The following is a 25775-nucleotide window of genomic DNA, read 5'->3' on the forward strand; positions in this document are numbered from 1 at the left end:
TCATAGCAAAGGATCTGAATACTTATGTAAATAAGGTATCTGTTTACATGTTTTATACATTTGCAAAAATGACTATAAACCTGTCACAATGGGGTATTGTGTGTAGATTAATGAGGATATTTATTTTATTTGATCCATTTCAGAATAAGGCTGTAATGTAACAAAATGTGGAGAGAATCAAGGGGTCTGAAGACTTTCCGAATGCACTGTATATTACACTATGGGGAACTTCAGCATGTCTATACCATGAACTAGATGGGGTACCTCAGCATGTCTATAACTAGATGGGGTACTTCAGCATGTCTATAGCATGAACTAGATGGGGTACCTCAGCATGTCTATAACTAGATGGGGTACTTCAGCATGTCTATAGCATGAACTAGATGGGGTACCTCAGCATGTCTATAACTAGATGGGGTACTTCAGCATGTCTATAGCATGAACTAGATGGGGTACATCAGCATGTCAATAACTAGATGGGGTACTTCAGCATGTCTATAGCATGAACTAGATGGGGTACATCAGCATGTCAATAACTAGATGGGGTACATCAGTGTGTCTATAGCATGAACTAGATGGGGTACATCAGCATGCCTATAGCATGAACTAGATGGGATACATCAGCATGTCTAGAACTAGATGGGATGTCAGCGTGTCTAGAAAATGAACTCGATGGGGTACATCAGCATGTCTGGAACTAAATGGGGTATATCAGCATGTCTAGAACTAGATGGGGTATATCAGCATGTCTACAAACAGACCTAGATGGGGTATATCAGCATGTCAATAACATGAACTAGATGGGGTACATGGAAAGAGTCATAGGATGTAGCACCACCACATGACTCTGAAACCATGTGACCATGTGAAATAGGAACCACAGTCCTGATGTGGTCTCACCTTCACTAACCCTGTTTCAGCACATACACATGTTATCACCATACATTAACCCACATAAGAGCAGATTACACATGTTAAAGAAAATGATTATTCAATATTTATTTTGTGGTATAAACATGTTTCCATTTAACTATACAATACATATGGTCAACGTCCTTTAACATCAGGAAGAATCAACTGCCCTGTTGACAGTTTTCTACACATCATTTATAGATGGCATCGTGTTCAAAATGTATCCACACGTTAAACAGGTACTGAAGGAGTGGTGAACAGGTATTGAAGGAGTATTGAAGGAGTGTTGAACAGGTATTGAAGGAGTGTTGAACAGGTATTGAAGGAGTGTTGAACAGGTATTGAAGGAGTGTTGAACAGGTATTGAAGGAGTGTTGAACAGGTATTGAAGGAGTGTTGAACAGGTATTGAACAGGTATAGAAGGAGTATTGAAGGAGTGTTGAACAGGTATTGAAGGAGTGTTGAACAGGTATTGAAGGAGTGTTGAACAGGTATTGAAGGAGTGTTGAACAGGTATTGAACAGGTATAGAAGGAGTATTGAAGGAGTGTTGAACAGGTATTAAACAGGTATTGAAGGAGTGTTGAACAGGTCTTGAAGGAGTGTTGAACAGGTATTAAACAGGTATTGAACGGGTATGAAGATGCATTGTCAAAACAATCCCTGAAAATTCCCTGTGAGGTAAAGATGATGATCGGTCACTTTCTCTCGTGTCCCAAACGGCACCCTATTCCCTATATTAGTGCCCTACTTTAGACCAGAGCCTGTCATAAGTAGGGCACTACATAGGGAATAGGTTGCTATTTTGGATGCACACTCAGTTACATTGTTCCTGTGTTCCCATCAAATATACGAACGGAGAAAAAATGCAAGGTTTTATCTTTCATCGTTACACAAGAGACAAACACATGAAGCAGCTTGAAATCAAAGATTTTCTCTTAATAAAATACAAATAAAAAAAGTTCTGTACTTAAATACATTCAAACCCTAAGGGTGTAACGTAAAAGTGTGTCCCAAATCTTCCACCCTCATCTTTCTTTGTTGTTCAAACTCTCTACTATTAAACTTCTTTCAAGGATGTAAAATAACCACCATCATCGAAAAAAGAAAAAAAAATGCTTTATTATATTTAGGAGAAACAACTTTGCATATCAGCTTAATATACTGAGAAAAGCCACATGACTAGACCGATAGCATAGAGCACGCTATCAAAATCAACAACAAAAATCACTGAAGAAGAAAGACATTTCAATGTAAGGGTGTAATGATCTGTGATAGATCCAGATATAGGTGCAGGTTGTCACCCACTTCTTAAGTGTTTTGGTAGGCCTGATCCCAGATCAGTTTGTACCATCATATACCTTGCCACAGCCAAACATATGACAACACACTACAAGGTGTGGAATGTTAGCACAACCAGACTGATGCCCAGGCTAGGTGATATACTAGGTATTAGCCTGGGTGCCAGTCTGTTTGTGCTCTCTTGCCAACTCATTATGGAATTGCTATCCCACACAAATGGCTTGACAATGAGAGTTAGCAATGGAGTAGGTGTAATAGGTTTCACTGTGCTTGCTTAACTGTATAGCTTCCTTCCTCACACAGCTGGGAGTTAGCAAGATTGGCAAGAGACGTGGGACCCAGGCTAGAAAAACTGCCCAAGACCAGTATTTAGGGGCAACTTGACCCAACAAATAAGCAGAGCCGTCAGAGCTATAGCTGTATTCTGTACTGATGTCTAGAATTCTATAGCTGTATTCTGTACTGATGTCTAGAATTCTATAGCTGTATTCTGTTTTGATGTCTAGAATTCTATAGCTGTATTCTGTTTTGATGTCTAGAATTCTATAGCTGTATTCTGTTTTGATGTCTAGAATTCTATAGCTGTATTCTGTACTGATGTCTAGAATTCTATAGCTGTATTCTGTTTTGATGTCTAGAATTCTATAGCTGTATTCTGTACTGATGTCTAGAATTCTATAGCTGTATTCTGTTTTGATGTCTAGAATTCTATAGCTGTATTCTGTATTGATGCCTAGAATTCTATAGCTGTATTCTATACTGATGTCTAGAATTCTATAGCTGTATTCTGTATTGATGTCCAGAATTGTTCTCTGAAAACAGGAGAGGTCTTGAACAGATGAGCAATAAGACATGATAGATAGATGTTGAAAACACTGCAAAAGGTGTTTGTTGATATATTGCAAAGTAAGATTAACCACCTAGTCTGAAAACCAGTTAAGAAACAATTCATTCGTCCCTGAATGGCACCCTGTTCCCCTATATAACACACTATTTAGGACCACAATAGAGCACTAAAGTAGCGGTAGTGCACTTTATAGGGAACAGGGTGCTATTTCAGCCAACTAGTTGCTCGTCATTAACATGTTTGTTTTGATTTATATTATTATTAAAGGGATACTTGGGGATTTTGGCATTAAGGCCCTTTATCTACTTCCCCGGAGTCAGACGAACTCATGGACACCATTGTAATGTCTCTGTGTCCAGTGTGAAGGAAGTTAAGAGGTAGTTTGGTGAGCCAATGCTAACTAGTGTTAGCGCGATGACTGGAGGTCTATGGGTATCTGCTAGCATGCTACCTGATCTTCTTCCTTTGGACCAGTCACATGACTCTGTGTTGAGCCTGATGTGGACCATACACAATAATATCATCATATTTGCAAAATGGCTGTTCTGTGTACTTGCATAGCAAAAATATGCAAATGTGCGCAGCTCTGGAGTAACTCGACGCAACTATGCAGGATTCTGAGTAACTAAGTGTGTTCTTGTGTTGTGTTTTATGTACGGTATGAATTAGGCTGTAGAAACCCTCCTGGCCATATACTGTATACTGCTGTATGTGATGAGCTAGAGCTTATAACCTCTTCCAACAGCTAGAGCTTATAACCTCTTCCAACAGCTAGAGCTTATAACCTCTTCCAACAGCTAGAGCTTATAACCTCTTCTAACAGCTAGAGCTTATAACCACTTAAAATAGCTACAGTTACAGCTTATAACAGCTACAGCTTATAACCTCTTATAATAGCTAATGCTAACAACCTTTCTCTCCTGGTCCTGTGTGGCTCAGTCGGTAGAGCATGGCTCTTGCAACGCCAAGCGTCGTGGGTTCGATTCCTGCTGGGGCCACCCATATGTAAAAGTAGTGGCCCCAGCCGACTTGTAAGTCGCTTTGGACAAAAGCGTCTGCTAAATGGGATATATTCTCCTCTATATGACCCCACACTCGAGTCGTACAACTGGTGTACAACACATTTGGTACAACGGTTGTGATGCAACAGAGAATTTTTCAGCATGAAGTATTAGGAAAATATATAAATTGTATCACAACCGTTGTACCAAAATGCGTTGTACATCAGTGGTGCAACCTAAGGTCTGGGTTCCATCTGTATGGCTGAAGTTCAGCGTGATTGAAATCTAAAGGCAATGTTCACCGTGTTAGCAGAGACTCCATATGTCGGCTCAATGTGAAATGACCTTTCATTTAGGTCGCACAACCTTCAGCTATACAGATTACAGATTCAATAAAGTCCTCGGTGTGAACGGGGTCTGTACATGACAGGCAGACAGACAGACAACAGTAATAGTAGTAAGAAAAAACTGATGTCATCGTCCGTCTTCCAACTGGTAAATAAACAACCGACCACCTCCCAACTAGGGTTGCAAAATTACAGCCATTTTCTACAATTCCCAGGTTTTCCATAATACCTTGAAGAAGGATTCCTGGATGTTCTGCTTGTTGTCTCAATACGGAAATCTCCAAACCAGGATTTTTTGGGAAAACCTGGAAATGTAGAAAACATTTTCAAACCTGTTCACAACCAATTCTTTCCTTGTGTAGTCCCCCACCACCCCACGGGTAGAGAGCACACAGTAGCATGCTCATGTAGAGAATTGAGCTAATATTTTATTCCTAATATGATATAATCATTTAGAGAAATATAATATGTATAATATAGCCATGGCTTGCAGGGTGATTGTTCCCACGATTAAAACTCTTTCGGGTGATGTTGGGATCTTTGCTTAAACCAAAATAATGAATCTACGTTCCAAATGGCACCCTATTCCCTCCGTAGTGCACTACGTAGGGCTCTCCATCTCAACTCTGGAAGACAGTTCCATTGCATGTTTTCATTGTTTCCCTCTAATCAGGGAATGATTTAGTTCTGGGACACCAAGTGTGCAATTCGTTATCAGATAGAACAAAAAACTAGCAGGCTCCGGACCTTGTAGGGTAGGAGTTGAATATCCCTGATGTAGGGAGTAGGGGAGACATTTGGGATGCATACTATCTTTCATATACAATTAAGGAACTAAGCTTTCAATTAAGTGCTTCACCCAGCTCAATCTCTGAATGTCCCTTTTCTTCTCTCAATCTCTGAATGTCCCTTTTCTTCTCTCACTGTCTGAATGACAATCTCCTTCTCTCAATCTCGTAATGTCCCTCTTCTTCTCTCAATCTCTGAATCTCTCAATCTCTGAATCTCTGAATGTCCCTCTCTGAATGTCCCTCAATCTCTGAATGTCCCTCTCTGACACGTCTTTCTCTCTCTCTCAATGTCGCTCTCTCTCTCTCAATGTCGCTCTCTCTCTCTCAATGTCGCTCTCTCTCTCTCAATGTCGCTCTCTCTCTCTCAATGTCGCTCTCTCTCTCTCAATGTCGCTCTCTCTCTCTCTCAATGTCGCTCTCTCTCTCTCAATGTCGCTCTCTCTCTCTCAATGTCGCTCTCTCTCTCTCAATGTCGCTCTCTCTCTCTCAATGTCGCTCTCTCTCTCTCAATGTCGCTCTCTCTCTCTCAATGTCGCTCTCTCTCTCAATGTCGCTCTCTCTCTCAATGTCGCTCTCTCTCTCTCAATGTCGCTCTCCCTCTCAATGTCGCTCTCTCTCTCAATGTCGCTCTCTCTCGCAATGTCGCTCTCTCTCGCAAGTGCCAAGAAACAAAAGGCTTCACTGTGCAAACTGCATTAGGTCATCTTTACAAACATAGAAAAGAAATGACAAAAACAACCAGAATATTATCAAAAAGTTACTTTCTGTTGGTCTGTTTTCTCTTTAGTTATAATATCTCCTTCAGCTGTCAGTGTGTTTTTGTACAGGTAAGAGTATAGTAGTAGTAGACATTTGTGTGTAAATATATTCAAATATACAAATGCATACATACATACTGATAATACGTACTTGTAATTACATTGTTATTAGCATCACTTGAACAGACTTGTGTTTTGTTTTAATAATAACTTAAGTTTGTTAAAAAATTTGACCAACATTCAATAGAGGGAGACCAGCTCCATACGGGTGAATCCAAGGCCCTCCAACACATCATCATCATCATCATGAAGACGTTGTTGATGAGGAGCTTGTCCAAGAGGACGACAATGAATCAATGAATGACTGCAGCAGATCCATCTATCTGCGTGACCCATCTTTGTATGATTCTCTGTACGGTTCTGTTCTGCAGCATGAATCAGTCTACATCTAGGACTTCTTCCTTCCTTCGACATAAAATAAACAGGCTGGTCAACAAGATGACAAGATAAGGCGCTACCCAAACCACTGTGGAGATGAAACAGAGGAACAGGCTTCCTCCTCCTCCTCTCTGAGAGACCAATGATTCAACAAGCCAAACAGACTTCCATTAGGTGTCTGTTCTGTCCTCTTCCATGTCCATCCCAGACTGTCCGCTGTCAAAGCCAGCCAGCCTCTGCCGATCAGAAGATAAACATTCACATCCAAGTTGGCCGCTCAAGTCTCACCCTTCCTCCTTTTCATGTAGATTCCAGCGTGTCGAGCTGGAACACGTTATGATTGGTTGGCGTGGTGAAGAACAGCTGGTCATTGGTGGAGGTGTGGTTGTCACATGGGCTATTGAGCCCTAACGTTCTCTCAAAGTCCAGAAGCTGACCCATGAAGTTGAAGTTGGGAGAGATGTTGGACTTCTTGCGTTTGACGAAGTCGTAGGCGTCGTTGAGCGACAGGTTAAGCTTCTGCATCAGGTAGGCCACGGTGACCGTTACCGAGCGACTGATCCCTGCCAGGCAGTGCACCAGGACACCACACTTTTTGGAACGAGCTTCATCTGGAAGAGAAAAGGTAAAGATGAGTTTGAGGTGTTTTTTAATGCAACATAAATTAGTTTTAATTACTTTATTGAACTTGTGTGAAGCCTTTGAGTGTTCAGAAATATTTAAAGGGAACAGCTACACCAACTCCACCTCTCTGGTTTCTAGAGTTTATAATGAGGGAACAGCTACATCAACTCCACCTCTCTGGTTTCTAGAGTTTATAATGAGGGAACAGCTACACCAACTCCACCTCTCTGGTTTCTAGAGTTTATTATGAGGGAACAGCTACACCAACTACACCTCTCTGGTTTCTAGAGTTTATAATGAGAGAACAGCTACACCAACTCCACCTCTCTGGTTTCTAGAGTTTATACCTCTCTGGTTTCAGGAGTTTATAATGAGAGAACAGCTACACCAACTCCACCTCTCTGGTTTCTAGAGTTTATAATGAGAGAACAGCTACACAAACTCCACTACACCTCTCTGGTTTCTAGAGTTTATAATGGGAACAGCTACACCAACTCCACCTCTCTGGTTTCTAGAGTTTATAATGAGAGAACAGCTACACCAACTCCACCTCTCTGGTTTCTAGAGTTTATAATGAGAGAACAGCTACACAAACTCCACCTCTCTGGTTTCTAGAGTTTATAATGAGAGAACAGCTACACCCTCTGGTTTCTAGAGTTTATAATGAGGGAACAGCTACACCTCTCTGGTTTCAGGAGTTTCAGGAGTTTATAATGAGAGAACAGCTACACCAACTCCACCTCTCTGGTTTCTAGAGTTTATAATGAGGGAACAGCTACAACAACTCCACCTCTCTGGTTTCAGGAGTTTATAATGAGAGAACAGCTACACCAACTACACCTCTCTGGTTTCTAGAGTTTATAATGAGGGAACAGCTACAACAACTTTTTAGGTTGTCTTGCTGAAAGGTGAATTCATCTCCCAGGTTGAAAGCAGACTGAACCAGTTTTTCCTCTAGGATTTTGCCTGCGCCTTGCTCCATTCCATTTCTTTTTTATCCTGAAAAACTCTCCGGTCCTTAACGATTACAAGCATACCTATAACATGATGCAGCCAGCACTATGCTTTAAAATATGGAGAGTGGTACTCAGTAATTTGCTGTATTGGATCTGCCTCAAACATAAAACCTTAGGACAAGAAGTTCATTGCTTTGCCACATTTTCTGCAGTATTACTTTAGTGCCTTGTTGCAAACAGGATGCATGTTTTGGAATATTTTTATTCTGTACAAGCTTCCTTCTTTTCACTCTGTCATTTAGGTTAGTATTGTGAAGTAACTACAATGTTGTTGATCCATCCTCAGTTTTCTCCTATCAGCCATTACCCTCTGTAACTGTTTTAAAGTCAACTTTGCTCTCATGGTGAAATCCCTGAGCGGTTTCCTTCCTCTCCAGCAACTGAGTTCGGAAGGACGCCTGTATCTTTGTAGTGACTGGTTGTATTGATACACCATCCAAAGTAATTAATTATTGCACCATGCTCAAAGGGATAGTCAATGTCTGTTCTGTTTACCTATCCACCAATACAGTGCCCTGCAAATGTATTCATCCCCCTTGGCGTTTTTCCTATTTTGTTGCATTAAAACCTGTAATTTAAATTGATTTTTATTTGGATTTCATGTAATGGAAATATATACAATAGTCAAAATTGGTGAAGTGAAATGAAAAATAAAAATAAAAGATTAAAGATAAATAAAAAATGGAAAGGTGGTTCCTGCATATTTAGTCACACGTTGCTATGAAGCCCCTCCCCTTTGCTATGAAGCCCCTCCCCTTTGCTATGAAGCCCCTAAGTAAGATCAGGTGCAACCAATTACCTTCAGAAGTCACAGAATTAGTTAAATAAAGTCCACCTGTGTGCAATCTAAGTGTCACATGATCTCAGTATATATACACATGTTCTGAAAGGCCCCAGAGTCTGCAACACCACCAAGCAAGCGGCACCATGAAGACTAGTTCAAGGACAAAGTTGTGGAGAAGGACAGATCAGGGTTGGGTTATAAAAAAATATCTGAAACTTTGAACATCCCCGGAGCACCATTAAATCCCTTATTAAAAAATGGAAAGAATATGGCACCACAACAAACCTGCCAAGAGAGGGCCGCCCACAAACTCACAGACCAGGCAAGGAGGGCATTAATCAGAGAGGCAACAAAGAGACCAAAGATAACCCTGAAGGAGCTGCAAAGCTCCACAGCGGAGATTGGAGTATCTGCCCATAGGACCACTTTAAGCCGTACACTCCACAGAGCTGGGCTTTATGGAAGAGTGGCAAGAAAAAAGCCATTGCTTAAAGAAAAAAATAAGCAAACACTTTTGATGTTTGCCGAAATGCATGTGGGAATCTCCCCAAACAGATGGAAGAAGGTACTCTGGTCAGATGAGATTAAAATGTAGCTTTTTGGCCATCAAGGAAAACGCTATGTCTGGCGCAAACCCAACACCTCTCATCATCAGGGACTGGGAAACTAGTCAGAAATGAAGGAATGATGGATGGGGCTAAATACAGGGAAATTCTTGAAGGAAACCTGTTTCAGTTTTCCAGAGATTTGAGACTGGGACGGAGGTTCACCTTCCAGCAGGACAATGACCCTAAGCATACTGCTAAAGCAACACTCTAGTCAAAGCCCAGACCTCAATCCAATTGAGAATCTGTGGTATGACTTAAAGATTGCTGTACATCAGTGGAACCCATACAACTTGAAGGAGCTGGAGCAGTTTTTCCTTGAAGAATGGGCAACAATCCCAGTGGCTAGATGTGCCAAGCTTATAGAGACATAGCCCAAGACACTTACAGCTGTAATTGCTGTGAAAGGTGGCTCTACAAAGTATTGACTTTGGGGGGTGAATTTTAATTTAATTTTTACCTTTATTTTACTAGGCAAGTCAGTTAAGAACAAATTCTTATTTTCAATGACTGCCTAGGAGCAGTGGGTTAACTGCCTGTTCAGGGGCAGAACGACAGATTTGTACCTTGTCAGCTCGGGGATTTGAACTTGCAACCTTTCAATTACTAGTCCAACGCTCTAACCACTAGGCTACCCTGCCGCCCCTAGTTATGAACATTCAAGTTCTGTTTTTTTGTCTTATTTCTTATTTGTTTCACAATAAAAAAATACTTTGCATCTTCAAAGTGGTAGGCATATTACATAAATCAAATGATACAAACCCCACAAAAATAGGAAAAATGCCAAGGGGGGTGAATACTTTCGCAAGCCACTGTAGGTGCCCTTCTTGGCAAGGAATTTGAAAACCTCCCTGGTCTTTGTGGTTGAATAGGTGTTTGAAATTCACTTCTCAACTAAAGGACCTTACAGATAATTGTATGTGTGGGTTACAGAGATGAGGAAGTCATTCAAAACTCATGTTAAACACTGGAGGTTTTTACTTAAAACATAGGGGTTGAATACTTATTGACTCAAGACATATCAGCTTTTCATTTTATTTTTTTTTTCTAAAGATTTCGAAAAACAATTATTCCACTTTGTCATTATGGGGTAATGTGTTTAGGCCAGTGACACAAAATCTATATTTAATCAAATTTAAATTCGGCTATAACACAACATGTGGAAAAAGTGTGAATATTTTCTGAAGGAACTAAATGACCCACGTTCAGAACCAAATGACCCACGTTCAGAACCAAATGAACTATATTCAGAACCAAATGACCCATATTCAGAACTAAAGAACCAAATGAACCACGTTCAGAACCAAATGGCCCACGTTCAGAACTACATTACCTATATGCAGAACTAAATGACCCACATTCAGAACTAAATGAACTGTATTTCAGAACTAAATGACCCACATTTCAGAACAAAAAGACCCACGTTCAGAACTAAATGACCCATTCAGAACAAAAAGACCCACGTTCAGAACAAAAAGACCCACGTTCAGAACAAAAAGACCCACGTTCAGAACAAAATGACCCACGTTCAGAACAAAATGACCCACGTTCAGAACAAAATGACCCACGTTCAGAACAAAATGACCCACGTTCAGAACAAAATGACCCACGTTCAGAACAAAATGACCCACGTTCAGAACAAAATGACCCACGTTCAGAACAAAATGACCCACGTTCAGAACAAAATGACCCACGTTCAGAACAAAATGAACTATATTCAGAACTAAATTACCCACATTTCGAACTAAATGACCAACATTCAGAACTAAATGACCAACATTCAGAACTAAATGAACTTCAAATGCCTGAAAGTACCACGTTCATCTGTACAAAAAAAATAGTACACAAGTATAAACACCATGGGACCACGCAGCTGTCATACCGCTCAGGAAGGAGAAGCGTCCCCTAGAGATGAACGTACTTTGGTGCAAAACGTGCAAATCAATCCCAGAACAACAGCAAAGGACTTTGTGAAGATGCTGGAGGAAACAGGTACAAAAGAATCTATATCCACAGTAAAACGAGTCCTATATCGACATAACCTGAAAGGCCGCTCAGCAAGGAAGAAGCCACTGCTCCAAAAAAATTGAACTTGTGGGTGTGCTTTGCTGCAGGAGGGACTGGTGCACTTCACAAAATAGATGGCTTCATGAGGGAGGAAAATTATGTGGATATATTGAAGCAACATCTCAAGACACCAGGCCCATATTAAAAATTAGTATACAAATGTTGACCAGGGACCATTTTTAAAAGTAGTGCATTTGGGACATAGTCATTGATATAGATGATCCATTATTCACAACCCAGATGATGTTCCTAGGTTTTATCTGGTGCAACACTCTGCACTATCAAGCCATTAGTGCTTCAAAGGATACCGCAAAGTAAGTCAGTCCCACTCTCTTTCAACCCCTACTCCTTCCTTCCCTCCCCTCCCTCCCTCCCCAGACCATTAGTCCTCATCCACCAAACTCAGATTTGTCCGTCGGACTGACAGTTGGTGAAGAGTGATTCATCACTCCAGAGAACAGAACGCGTTTCCACTGCTCCAGAGTCCAATGGTGGCGGGATTTACACCACTCCAGATGATGCTTGGCATTGCGCATGGTGATCTTAGGCTTGTGTGCGGCTGCTCGGCCATGGAAACCCATTTCATGAAGCTTCCGACAAACAGTTATTGCCCTGACGTTGCTTCCAGAGGCAGTTTGGAACTCGGTAGTGAGTGTTGCAACCGAGGACAGACATTTGTTACGAGCTTCTCGTTTCAGCACTCGGTGGCCCCGTTCTGTGAGCTTGTGTGGCCTACCACTTCGTGGCTGAGCCGTTGTTGCTCCACTTCACAATAACAGCAGTTAACCGGGTCAGCTCCAGCAGGGAAGACATTTGACAAATCGACTTGTTGGAATAGTGATACCCTATGATGGTGCCACATTGAAAGTCACTGAGCTCTTCAGTAAGGTCATTCTACTGCCAATGTTTGTCTATGGGGATTGCATGGCTTTGTGCTCCATTTTATACACCTATCGGCAACGAATGTGGCTGAAATAGCCACTAATTTGAATGGGTGTCCCGATACTTTTGTATATATAGTGTGTATAAATTAACTCTAGTGTGTCGAGACAAAGACAGTAGAACTAATGGAGTCTAGTCAGGAAAACTATGGTTCCTTCTAGTGTATAACTAGGAGCTAGAGGTTAAGACCTGGAGGTTTAAACTCTGGGCCCTTCTAGTGTATAACTAGGAGGAGCTGGAGGTTTAGGTTTAAACTCTGGGCCCTTCTAGAGTATACAGTGTATCTCAACTCCAGTGAGCCTCTAGTGAGCCTGTTAAGAGTTTATAACTTAAAGGAAATAAAGGTTGAGATGATTGTGGGTTAAACTACACTCCTACATCTCACCTGAGGTTGAGTTTAAACCACAAAGCTGTGTGATCAGTAGAGATCTTCATGGATCCACCTGTACCCGAATACCTGAGACCCAATCCGGGACACGAGATGATCAGTATCCAGAATTGAAAATAATGTCATGGATCTGGGTCGGATCTGATTGGTTCTCGTTTTCATTTACTTCTCTGGAAGGGCCGTACAGATCTGAACTTGACTGCTGCAGTAGAGACATTTTACAATTGATGTTGCTGTTGCTGCTCTTTACTTTACACAATATTGGAGCGTGGCGCGTGTAGCTTGTCGTTGACCAATCATGAGTCATCAAAGCATCAATAGGCTATAGTCATGAAGCCTCCGTATGTGGAAAAAGTTAGCAGATAAAAAAAAACAAGTTAGCAGATCCATTGAACATTCAATTAAAATGATGGAATTAAAAGTTCAAGTTGAAAGAACAGGTCACCTAACTAAACTATCCAACTGTCCCTACCTATCGAACAAACAGGCCCCATCTAACAGGTCAGACAACTTCCTGCGCTGACAGAGATGGTCCGCCTTGCTTCACGTTCCTAGGAAACTATGCAATATTTAGTTTTTTTTACGTGTTATTTCTTAGATTGTTACCCCAGGAAATCTTAGATTTTATTACATACAGCTGGGAGGAACTATTGGATATAAGAGCAACGTCAACTCACCATCATTACGACCATAAATAAGACTTTCCCGAAACGGTTCCTCTGTTTGGCCCACCACCCAGGACAATGGATCAGATCCCAGCCGGCATCCCAAAACAACAACGCTGTAGAAGGGGCAGACGGAGCGGTCTTCTGGTCAGGCTCCGTAGACGGGCACATCGAGCACCACTCCCTAGCATACTACTCGCCAATGTCCAGTCTCTTGACAACAAGGTTGATGAAATCCGAGCAAGGGGAGCATTCCAGAGAGACATCAGAGACTGGAACGTTCTTTGTTTCACGGAAAGATGGCTCACTTGAGACACGCTATCTGAGTCGGTACAGCCACCTGGTTTCTTCACGCATCGCACAGACAGAAACAACCATCTCTCTGGTAAGAAGAAGGTCGGGGTGAATGCCTTATGATTAACGAGACATGGTGTGATCATAACAACATGCAGGAACTCAAGTCCTTTCGTTCACCTGACTTAGAATTCCTCACAATCAAATGCTGACCGCATTATCTACCAAGAGAATTCTCTTCGATCATAATAAGTCATGTATATTCCCCCCCAAGCAGACACATTGACGGCCCTGAAAGAACTTCATTTGACTCTATGTAAACTGGAAACCACATTTCCTGAGGCTGCATTTATTGTAGCTGGGGATTTTAACAAGGCTAATCTGAAAACAAGGCTCCCTAAATTCTATCAGCATATCGATTGTGCTACCAGGGCTGGCATAACCCTAGACCACTGTTATTCTAACTTCCGTGACGCATATAAGGCCATCCCCCGCCCTCTCCTTCAGAAAAGCTGACCACGACTCCATTTTGTTGCCCCCAGCCTACAGACAGAAACTAAAACACGAAGCACCCGCGCTCAGGTCTGTTCATCGCTGGTCCGACCAATCGGATTACACGCTTCAAGATTGCGTCGATCACGTGTACTGGGATATGTTCCGCATTGCGTCTGTAACGGATGTGAAACGCTAGCTTAGTTAGCGGTGGTTCGCGCTAAATAGCGTTTCAAATCGGTGACGTCACTTGCTCTGAGACCTTGAAGTAGTAGTTCCCCTTGCTCTGCAAGAGCCGCGGCTTTGTGGAGTGATGGGTAACGATGCCTCGAGGGTGACTGTTGTTGATGTGTGCAGAGGGTCCCTGGTTCGCGCCCGGGTATGGGCGAGGGACGGTCGAAAATTATACTGTTACACGTCCAACAACAACATTGACGAATACGCTGAGTCGGTGAGGGAGTTCATTAGAAAGTGCAATGAAGATGTCGTTCCCACAGCAACGATTAAAACATTCCCAAGGAGGCTGAAGAAATTCAGCTTGTCACCAAAAACACTCACAAGCTTTTATAGATGCACAAACGGGCTGTATCACTGCCTGGTACGGCAACTGCTCCGCCCACAACCGTAAGGCTCCCAGAGGGTAGTGAGGTCTACACAACGCATCACCGGGGGCAAACTACCTGCCCTCCAGGACACCTACACCACCCGATGTCACAGGAATGCCAAAAATATCATCAAGGACAACAACCATCCGAGCCACTGCCTGTTCACCCCGCTATAATCCAGAAGGCGAGGTCAGTACAGGTGCATCAAAGCTGGACCGAGAGACTGAAAAACAGCTTCTATCTCAAGGCCATCAGACTGTTAAACAGCCATCACTAACATTGAGTGGCTGCTGCCAACATACTGACTCATCTCTAGCCACTTTAATAATGGAAAAATGTATGTAATCAATTTATCACTAGCCACTTTATATTATATAATGTTTACTTACCCTACATTACTCATTTCATATGTTTAAACTGTACTCTATACCATCTACTGCATCTTGCAATCTTGATGTAATGTATCACTAGCCACTTTAAACTATGCCACTTTGTTTACATACCCTACATTACTCATCTCATATGTATATACTGTACTCTATACAATCTACTGCATCTTTCCTATGCTGTTCGGACATCGCTCATTCATATATTTTTATGTACATATTCGTATTCATTCCTTCACACTTGTGTGTATAAAGTAGTTGTTGTGGAATTGTTAGGTTAGATTACTCGTTGGTTATTACTGCATTGTCGGAACTAGAAGCACAAGCATTTCAATCGCATCAACATCTGCTAACCATGTGTATGTGACAAATACATTTGATTTGATTAACAAACTGTCCCTAACTAAACAAACTGTCCCTAACTAACTAACAAAAGGCCCTAACTAACTAACAAACAGGCCCGAACTAACAAACAGGCCCGAAGTAACTAACTAACTAACAAACAGGTCCAAACTAACTAACAGTTCCAAAGCAACTAACAGGCCCAAAGGTCCTAACTAACTAACAGGTCCTAACAACTAACAGGTCCTAACTAACTAAACTAATAACTAACAGGTCCTAACTAACTAACAGTCCTAACTAACTAACAGGTCCTAACTAACTAACAGGTAACAGGTCCTTTACAGTATACATATTACCCTAAAAGTGGAGCAGCAATCCCTGCTACCACACATTCCAGCGATTGACCCTCCGACTCTGACTCGAAACCTTTCACATGTCATAGTGGGTCTCTTAACTGTGTTTCAAAACAAACATGGCTCAGGATATATTCCAGAGCCAAACCGAAACTCCACATTCCCATGAAGCTGATGAGGAGAATACCCTGGGTATTCGTCTAGGCTGATTAATTAAATACTGAAACTAACCACAAATAGTCTGGTCTGAAATACTGAAACTATCGTCAAATAGTCTGGTCTGAAATACTGAAATAGTCCTAAGTAAATATTACAAAACAAACCTCTGTTATAATTCTTTCACTACTTTATACCAGAGCCATATTCCCTATATAGTGCACTACCTAATACCAGAGCCCAATTCCCTATATAGTGCACTACCTAATACCAGAGCCCTATTCCCTATATAGTGCACTACTTTATACCAGAGCCCTATTCCCTATATAGTGCACTACTTTATACCAGAGCCCTATTCCCTATATAGTGCACTACCTAATACCAGAGCCCAATTCCCTATATAGTGCACTACTTTATACCAGAGCCCTATTCCCTGTATAGTGCACTACCTTATACCAGAGCCCTATTCCCTATATAGTGCACTACTTTATACCAGAGCCCTATTCCCTACATAGTGCACTACTTTATACCAGAGCCCTATTCCTACATAGTGCACTACTTTATACCAGAGTATAGTGCACTACTTTATACCAGAGCCCCATTCCCTATATAGTGCACTACTTTATACCAGAGCCCTATTCCCTATATAGTGCACTACTTTATACCAGAGCCCTATTCCTATGTAGTGGTACTACTATAGACCAGAGTCCTATTCCCTATATAGGGCATTACTTTAGACCAGACCCCTATTCCCTACATAGTGCACTAGTTTAGACCAGAGCCCTATTCCCTATATAGTGCACTACTTTATACCAGACCCCTATTCCCTACATAGTGCACTAGTTTAGACCAGAGCCCTATTCCCTATATAGTGCACTACTTTATACCAGAGCCCTATTCCCTATATAGTGCACTACATTTCAAGTCATGGAGGTTAAACTAATTAAAGGTTAAACTGTATTTCTTCACTGTTTCCCCGGACGTTTTTATCTTGCATTTATATTTTAGTTACCGAGCAGACACCCTTATCCAGAGCGAATTACATGAGCAATTAGGGCTAAGTACCTTGCTCAAGGGTACAGACAGACTTTTTACCAAGTTACCTCAGTGAATCGAACCAGCAACCTTTCAGTTACTGGCCCAACGCTATGAACCCCTAGCCAGCCATCATTCATCAGCCAAACAACCCTAGTTATCCATCATTCATTACAAACTAACATGCAGACCAGACTGGGCGCGTGTGTCTGTCATCGCCACACCAGACGAGATGAGGACACGCAGGTTGAAATGTCAAAATGAACTCTGAACCAACTATATCAATTTGGGGACAGGTCGATAAGTATTAAACATTGATTGGAATTTAGCTAGCTTGCTGTTGCTAGATAATTTGTCCTGGGATATAAATATTGGGTTGTTATTTTACCTGAAATGCACAAGGTCCTCGACTCAGACAATGAATCCACAGATAAAAGGGTAAACCGAGTTAGTTTCTAGTAATCTCTCCTCCTTCAGGCTTCTTCTTCTTCTGTGGACTTTATATGGCGGTTGGCAACCAACATTAAGGTGCATTACCACCACCAACTGGACTGGATTGGACCTCAGTTTATCTTTCAATCACCCACGTACGTATACGCACCTAAAAACCAATGAGGAGATGGGACAGGCGGAACTTGCAGCGCTCCAAGCGTCACAAATAGAACAAATTTAAATTTTTGCGCCTGGCTAAGTAGACGCTGTTGACGCGTGCGAGTAGCGTGGGTGCAACAATTGTATTAATTATGGATCCCCATTAGTTCCTGTCAAGGCAGCAGCTACTCTTCCTGGGGGTTTATTGTGGAACCCCATTAGTTCCTGCCAAGGCAGCAGCTACTCTTCCTGGGGTTTATTATGGATCCCCATTAGTTACTGCCAAGGCAGCAGCTACTCTTCCTGCTGTTTATTATGGATCCCCATTAGTTACTGCCAAGGCAGCAGCTCCTCTTCCTGGGGTTTATTATGGATCCCCATTAGTTACTGCCAAGGCAGCAGCTCCTCTTCCTGGGGTTTATTATGGATCCCCATTAGTTACTGCCAAGGCAGCAGCTACTCTTCCTGGGGTTTATTATGGATCCCCATTAGTTCATGCCAAGGCAGCAGCTCCTCTTCCTGGGGTTTATTATGGATCCCCATTAGTTACTGCCAAGGCAGCAGCTACTCTTCCTGGGGTTTATTATGGAACCCCATTAGTTCATGCCAAGGCAGCAGCTACTCTTCCTGGGGTTTTATTATGGATCCCCATTAGTTACTGCCAAGTGGAACAGCTACTCTTCCTGAGGTTTATTATGGATCCCCATTAGTTAATGATCAAGAAAGCAGCAATACAAAACTTCCTGGGGTTTATTATGGATCAGCCCATTGGTGCAACAAACAGACAGGCAGCAGCTCCTCTTCCTGGGGTTTATTATGGATCCTAAATTAGTTACTGCCAAGGCAGCAGCTACTCTTCCTGGGGTTTATTATGGATCCCCATTAGTTCATGCCAAGGCAGCAGCTACTCTTCCTGGGGTTTATTATGGATCCCCATTAAACCCAAGGCAGCAGCTGACTCTTCCTGGGATAACATTAAATATAGAACCCCATTAGTTCATGCCAAGGCAGCAGCTACTCTTCCTGGGGTTTATTATGGATCCCCATTAGTTACTGCCAAGGCAGCAGCTACTCTTCCTGAGGATCCATTATGGATCCCCATTAGTTACTTCAGGCAGCAGCTACTCTTCCTGGGGTTTATTATGGATCCCCATTGTTACTGCTAAATGACCAGCTACTTCTTCCTGGGGTTTATTATGGATCCCCATTAGTTATTCACAGTGGCAGCTACTCTTCCTGGCCTTTTTCACAGTGTTTCTTCCAAATGACCTCCTCTGACAAGAGGTGGAACAAGGATCTGGACCAAAATGCAGCGTGGTTCGTTAGATACATCTTTAATGATGAAGAAAACACTGAACAATACAAAACAACAAAGTGCTTCTCTAAACAGCCCTGGACTGGTGCATAAACACAGAGACAGGAACAATCACCCACAGTTCATTCACAGTGAAACCCAGGTTCTCTAAATGACCTGGCCTTCTTCAATCAGAGACAACGATAATCACCTGACTCTGATTGAGAAGTGCTTCTCTAAATGACCATGGACTAATCTATTCACCCCACACAACCCCAAGACCTGAAACACACTTCAAATAAACCCATGTCAAATGACCTGGCCTGACTTCATTAAATGAAGATAACATAATAAAATAAACCAGGGCGTGACAGGTTCATTAGTGGTTCCTAAATTACCTGGCCTACTCTTCCTGGGGTTTATAAATGATCCCCATTACTTCATTCACAGTGCTACTCTTCCTGGGGTTTATTCATGGATCCCAGTGGTTCCTGCCAAAGCAGACCAGCCTACTTCATTCCAGTGGTTTCTAAATGATGGCCTACTTCATTCACAGTTCCTCTAAATGACCTGGCCTACTTCATTCCTGGGATCCAGCAAAATGAAGGCAGATTACTTCATTCACAGTGGTTCTCTAAATGACCTGGCCTACTTCATTCACAGTGGTTCGCTAAATGACCTGGCCTACCTCATTCACAGTGGTTCTCTAAATGACCTGGCCTACTTCATTCACAGTGGTTCTCTAAATGACCTGGCCTACTTCATTCACAGTGGTTCTCTAAATGACCTAACCTACTTCATTCACAGTGGTTCTCTAAATGACCTGGCCTACTTCATTCACAGTGGTTCGCTAAATGACCTGGCCTACTTCATTCAGTGGTTCTCTAAATGACCTGACCTACTTCATTCACAGTGGTTCTCTAAATGACCTGGCCTACTTCATTCACAGTGGTTCTCTAAATGACCTGGCCTACTTCATTCACGGTGGTTCTCTAAATGACCTGGACCTACTTCATTCACGGTGGTTCTCTAAATGACCTGGCCTACTTCATTCACAGTGGTTCTCTAAATGACCTGGCCTACTTTATTCACAGTGCTTTTCTAAATGACCTGGCCTACTTTATTCACAGTGCTTTTCTAAAAGACCTGGCCTAGTTCATTCAGTGGTTCTCTAAATGACCTGGCCTACTTTATTCACAGTGCTTCTCTAAATGACCTGGCCTAGTTCATTCACAGTGGTTCTTTAAATGACCTGGCCTACTTCATTCACAGTGGTTCTCTAAATGACCTGGCCTAGTTCATTCACAGTGCTTCTCTAAATGACCTGGCCTAGTTCATTCACAGATTCCTTTCTGTTGTATAATGAGTGTGCTAGAAACCTGTTGGCCGAGTTTTGATGAGTTAATTAAAGGCCAACACTGTGATTTGATGATATAATCCCTCCAACGCTGGAGCGACTCAGATCAAGTCATGACTCATCGCGTTCATGGTGTGAAATGAGGCGTGGAGCAGGAAATATCACAAACCGCTCGGAAAGAGATCAATCAGAGTGGTTTCTTAAAGGATGATGCATCTGAGGCTTGTTAGCTTAAGTTGCTGACTCATACGTCTATACTATATATGTTTTGAGTTATAAGCTTTGTTATTGTACTTGCAAATCTAGCTTGTTTGACTCAGCCAACAACTTAATGAATCTATCGCTGCCTAATTTAGTGTTATAGTTATATAACCTGAATGTTGGTGGGATGAGCTGAGGAAACAATTTTTCAAATGAATCAACTATGACCTGGGTTCATGAAACATTACGCAAACGAACATAACAACACAAGACAAGAATGAAAAGACTTTGAACTCCAACTGATCTGTGATTGAACAACATTCAAATGAGCAGGCTACTGCCACAACTCACCAATGAAAGAAATGGCCTCTGGGAAAAACTGCGAGAGGTTTTGGCTCCAGTGATCGGAGATGGGGATCTGTTTGTACTTGAAGTCTCCGTCGTGTTCAAACATGTTGGGCAGGTTGGGCGTGACGTTCAGGATGTACTTGATGTTGTACTTCCCCAGGATGTCCAGGTTGGTGGAGTCTTTGGCACAGCCCAGGTAGAGGTACGGTAAGATCTGGACCGGGAAGGCAGGCTGGTTGTTGGGGAGAGGGCTGCCCTCGGACTCGGTGGCGCTGACCGGTTCTCTGTCCGATGACTCCCCATCAGAACAGTCAGAGCTGATCCTCAGCCCCCCCAGCCCCAGGACAGACGCAGGCGGGGAGCTGCTGGGGCAGGAACAGTCAAGGTTCATCTCACAGTGTTCTGGGTAGTCTGTCTGGAACTTGTTGAATCCACCTGGAAACACCAACGGAGACGTTTTAGAATAGAATCAAATAAAATAGAATCAAATCAAAACAGAAGAGAACTGCTGGAAAGAACAAAAGAGATGTTTTAGAATAGAATTAAATAGAACAGAACTGCTGGAAAGAAAGAACGTTTTAGAATAGAATTAAATAGAACAGAATGGAAAGAACAAAAGAGACGTTTTAGAATAGAATTAAATAGAACAGAAGAGAATCGTTTAGAATATAATCAAATCAAATAGAATCAAATAAAACAGAAGAGAACTGCTGGAAAGAACAAAAGAACGTTTTAGAATAGAATTAAATAGAACAGAACACAGATGGGTCGTTTAGAATAGAATCAAATCAAACAGAACAGAACAGAACTGCTGGAAAGAACAGAATCAGAACAACATGAGAAAGGTATCTGTGACATGTCGTTCCAGCGATTCTATAAATACAATACAGAGAAATTAGAATAGATTATAGCTTTATTGTCCAATGTGCAAATTGGAATATCATCTGTGTGTGTGATAAATGATAGCATGAACAGAGATCTACCAGAATACTGACCGAAAGGTGTGAACAGCATGTATCAATTCAAAATGGCGAAATAAACTCCAAGAACAACCAGATACTATTTATATGTGCTAAACAGGAAACGGGCCTACTTCCTACATGACCGTAAAATAAATGTATACTGATACCGTAGCACATTAAACCCTATAACACAATAATAAACCCATCTCAAACACTGATGTTTTGGGAATGGGATTACTGTACATCCCATGTTTCCAATCCTTCAACATTTCATAGGCCCGGTTCTGGGCCCGGTTCCCCAAAAACATCTTAAGGTTAAGTTTATCGTTAGAAAGTTCGTAGGAGCATCGTTAAATCTCCGAGCTGTTTCCCAAAAAGCACTTGAAAACGCTCGTAATCTAACGCCCGCGTCAGACCGCTGGTAGAACAGCTAAATGTATCGTTAAAATGCATTTTCTCCGCCGCGCGTCACTTAATACACGGAACATCTCCGCTACACGTGGAATCACGCGGTTTATCCGCTATGACCGCCATAACTTTAGAACAAAGTTGACTACCAATTGAAAGTTTCCCATGTCTTTGCAATTAATACAAACAAGCGACGTATAAAAAGGATGCTTCAAATGAATAGACCTGAGATGAAAGCATTAACATGTAAATACAGTAGGCTATAGGCCAATACATTTAAATCATATTGAATTATATTGCATGTTAAATAAATTGAGTTCTACATTGCTACTTGTAGGCTACTGTCTGTAATTTGTCTCAATATATTTTATGAAATTTAGCCTAACGTGCGCAATTCTTTCCAAAATCCTTAAATAATTAATATTGTCACGTTCGTCATAACGATGAGACCAAGGCGTGAGATGAATACATACTTCTTTAAATGAAGAATAAACACTGAACAAACTATACAAAACAACCGTGACGCTACTAAAACGAGTGCTGCCAGACAACTACACATAGACAATAACCCACAAAACGCAAATTGAAAAATGGCAACCTAAATAGGATCCCCAATCAGAGACAACGATAAACAGCTGTCTGATTGGGAACTAATTCACGCCACCATAGACCTACATATACCTAGACATAGTAAAAAATCCATAGATAGTCAAAAAACCTAGACAGGCCAAAAACACCAAGACAATGCAAAACGAAACCAACCACCCATGTCACACCCTGACCTAACCAAAATAATAAAGAAAACAAAATTAACTAAGGTCAGGGCGTGACACATAACATGTTTACTCGTTTAGATTGGTCTACCAGTCGAAAGTTAAAGGGCTTGAACCATTGTGATTCTTACTACTGTGACATAGTAAGAAATAAGCGACTATTAAGACAATAGAAGAAGAATGGATCATTCCCACCACTGCCAACAGATTGATTCCAATCAGGGCACCATAGACCTACATATACCTAGACAAACCAAAACCCCATAGATATACAAAAACCCAAGACAGGGTAAAAACACCTAGACAATACAAAAACTAAACCAAAATATAACTGGTTTATTTTGAAGTGTTTGAGAACATAAAGAGCAGTATTTTTTTAAATATCCTAATACTGTATATTATGGCATAGGAAACATGGCTGCCATCCATTGACTTTTCATTCAGACAACAATTATTTTACAACTTTAATATGATACAGAATGTAAAAGAATAGTGTAACTTGTTGAAAGGGAAACAGATCATTAGTATCATACGGTTGCCTTGATTTAGCGACAATATAACTTTGGGCTATAATCCAGTGGTAACTGTAGTATCTTTATTTAACTCGGCAAGTCAGTTAAGAACAAATTCTTATTTACAATGAGGGCCTCAATGGGAACTAGGAAATGGGTTAACTGCCTTGTTCAATGGCAGAACGGCCTAGGAACAGTGGGTTAACTGCCTTGTTCAATGGAAGAACGGCCTAGGAACAGTGGGTTAACTGCCTTGTTTAATGGCAGAACGGCCTAGGAACAGTGGGTTAACTGCCTTGTTCAATGGCAGAACGGGGAACAGTTAACTGGCCTAGGAACAGTGGGTTAACTGCCTTGTTTAATGGCAGAACGGCCTAGGAACAGTGGGTTAACTGCCTTGTTCAGGGGCAGAACGGCCTAGGAACAGTGGGTTAACTGCCTTGTTCAATGGCAGAACGGCCTAGGAACAGTGGGTTAACTGCCTTGTTCAGGGGTAGAACGGCCTAGGAACAGTGGGTTAACTGCCTTGTTCAATGGAAGAACGGCCTAGGAACAGTGGGTTAAATACCTTGTTCAGGGGCAGAACGGCCTTGGAACAGTGGGTTAACTGCCTTGTTCAAGGGGTAGAACGGCCTAGGAACAGTGGGTTAAATACCTTGTTCAGGGGTAGAACGGCCTTGGAACAGTGGGTTAAATACCTTGTTCAGGAACAGTGGGTTAACTGGCTTGAAGGGGCAGAACGGCCTAGGAACAGTGGGTTAACTACCTTGTTCAGGGGCAGAACGGCCTTGGAACAGTGGGTTAACTGCCTTGTTCAATGGCAGAACGGCCTAGGAACAGTGGGTTAAATACCTTGTTCAGGGGTAGAACGGCCTTGGAACAGTGGGTTAAATACCTTGTTCAGGGGTAGAACGGCCTAGGAACAGTGGGTTAACTGCCTTGTTCAGGGGAAGAACGGCCTAGGAACAGTGGGTTAAATGCCTTGTTCAGGGGAAGAACGGCCTAGGAACAGTGGGTTAACTGCCTTGTTCAGGGGCAGAACGGCCTAGGAACAGTGGGTTAAATGCCTTGTTCAGGGGCAGAACGGCCTAGGAACAGTGGGTTAACTGCCTTGTTCAATGGCAGGGTAGGAACAGTGGGTTAACTGCCTTGGCCTAGGAACAGTGGGTTAACTGCCTTGTTCAGGGGCAGAACGGCCTAGGAACAGTGGGTTAAATGCCTTGTTCAGGGGCAGAACGGCCTAGGAACAGTGGGTTAACTGCCTTGTTCATTTAGGGGCAGGACGGCCTAGGAACAGTGGGTTAACTGCCTTGTTCAGGGGCAGAACGGCCTAGGAACAGTGGGTTAACTGCCTTGTACATTTAATGGCAGAACGGCCTAGGAACAGTGGGTTCAATGGCAGAACGGCCTAGGAACAGTGGGTTAACTGCCTTGTTCAATGGAAGAACGGCCTAGGAACAGTGGGTTAACTGCCTTGTTCAATGGCAGAACGGCCTAGGAACAGTGGGTTAACTGCCTTGTTTAATGGCAGAACGGCCTAGGAACAGTGGGTTAACTGCCTTGTTCAATGGCAGAACGGCCTAGGAACAGTGGGTTAACTGCCTTGTTCAGGGGTAGAACGGCCTAGGAACAGTGGGTTAACTGCCTTGTTCATGGAAGGGTAGGAACGGCCTAGGAACAGTGGGTTAACTGCCTTGTTCAGGGGTAGAACGGCCTTGGAACAGTGGGTTAACTACCTTGTTCAGGGGTAGAACGGCCTTGGAACAGTGGGTTAACTGCCTTGTTCAGGGGTGGGTTAACTGCCTTGTTCAGGGGTAGAACGGCCTTGGAACAGTGGGTTAACTACCTTGTTCAGGGGTAGAACGGCCTTGGAACAGTGGGTTAACTGCCTTGTTCAGGGGCAGAACGGCCTTGGAACAGTGGGTTAACTGCCTTGTTCAGGGGCAGAACGGCCTAGGAACAGTGGGTTAACTGCCTTGTTAGGAACAGTGGGGGCAGAACGGCCTAGGAACAGTGGGTTAACTGCCTTGTTCAATGGAAGAACGGCCTAGGAACAGTGGGTTAACTGCCTTGTTCAGGGGTAGAACGGCCTAGGAACAGTGGGTTAACTGCCTTGTTCAGGGGCAGAACGGCCTAGGAACAGTGGGTTAACTGCCTTGTTCAATGCCGAACGACAGAT

General features: G+C 42.4%; 1 protein-coding gene across 1 annotated transcript in view; it reads right to left on the minus strand.

Moving 5' to 3' along the window:
* Positions 1–974: 974 nt before the first annotated feature.
* The window catches only part of LOC135540432 (dual specificity protein phosphatase 7-like), a 28342-nt gene continuing 3541 nt past the window's right edge, over positions 975–25775 (minus strand). Inside the window, exons 2-3 of the mRNA XM_064967059.1 lie at positions 20945–21376; positions 975–7007 (exon numbers count right to left, since the gene is read on the minus strand). Coding sequence (XP_064823131.1) covers positions 6697–7007; positions 20945–21376 — 743 coding nt within the window. The 3' untranslated portion in view covers positions 975–6696. The remainder of the gene's footprint in view (positions 7008–20944; positions 21377–25775) is intronic.

Source organism: Oncorhynchus masou, chromosome 5 (genome assembly GCF_036934945.1).
Source record: "Oncorhynchus masou masou isolate Uvic2021 chromosome 5, UVic_Omas_1.1, whole genome shotgun sequence".
In the NCBI taxonomy this organism is placed as follows: Eukaryota; Metazoa; Chordata; class Actinopteri; order Salmoniformes; family Salmonidae; genus Oncorhynchus; species Oncorhynchus masou.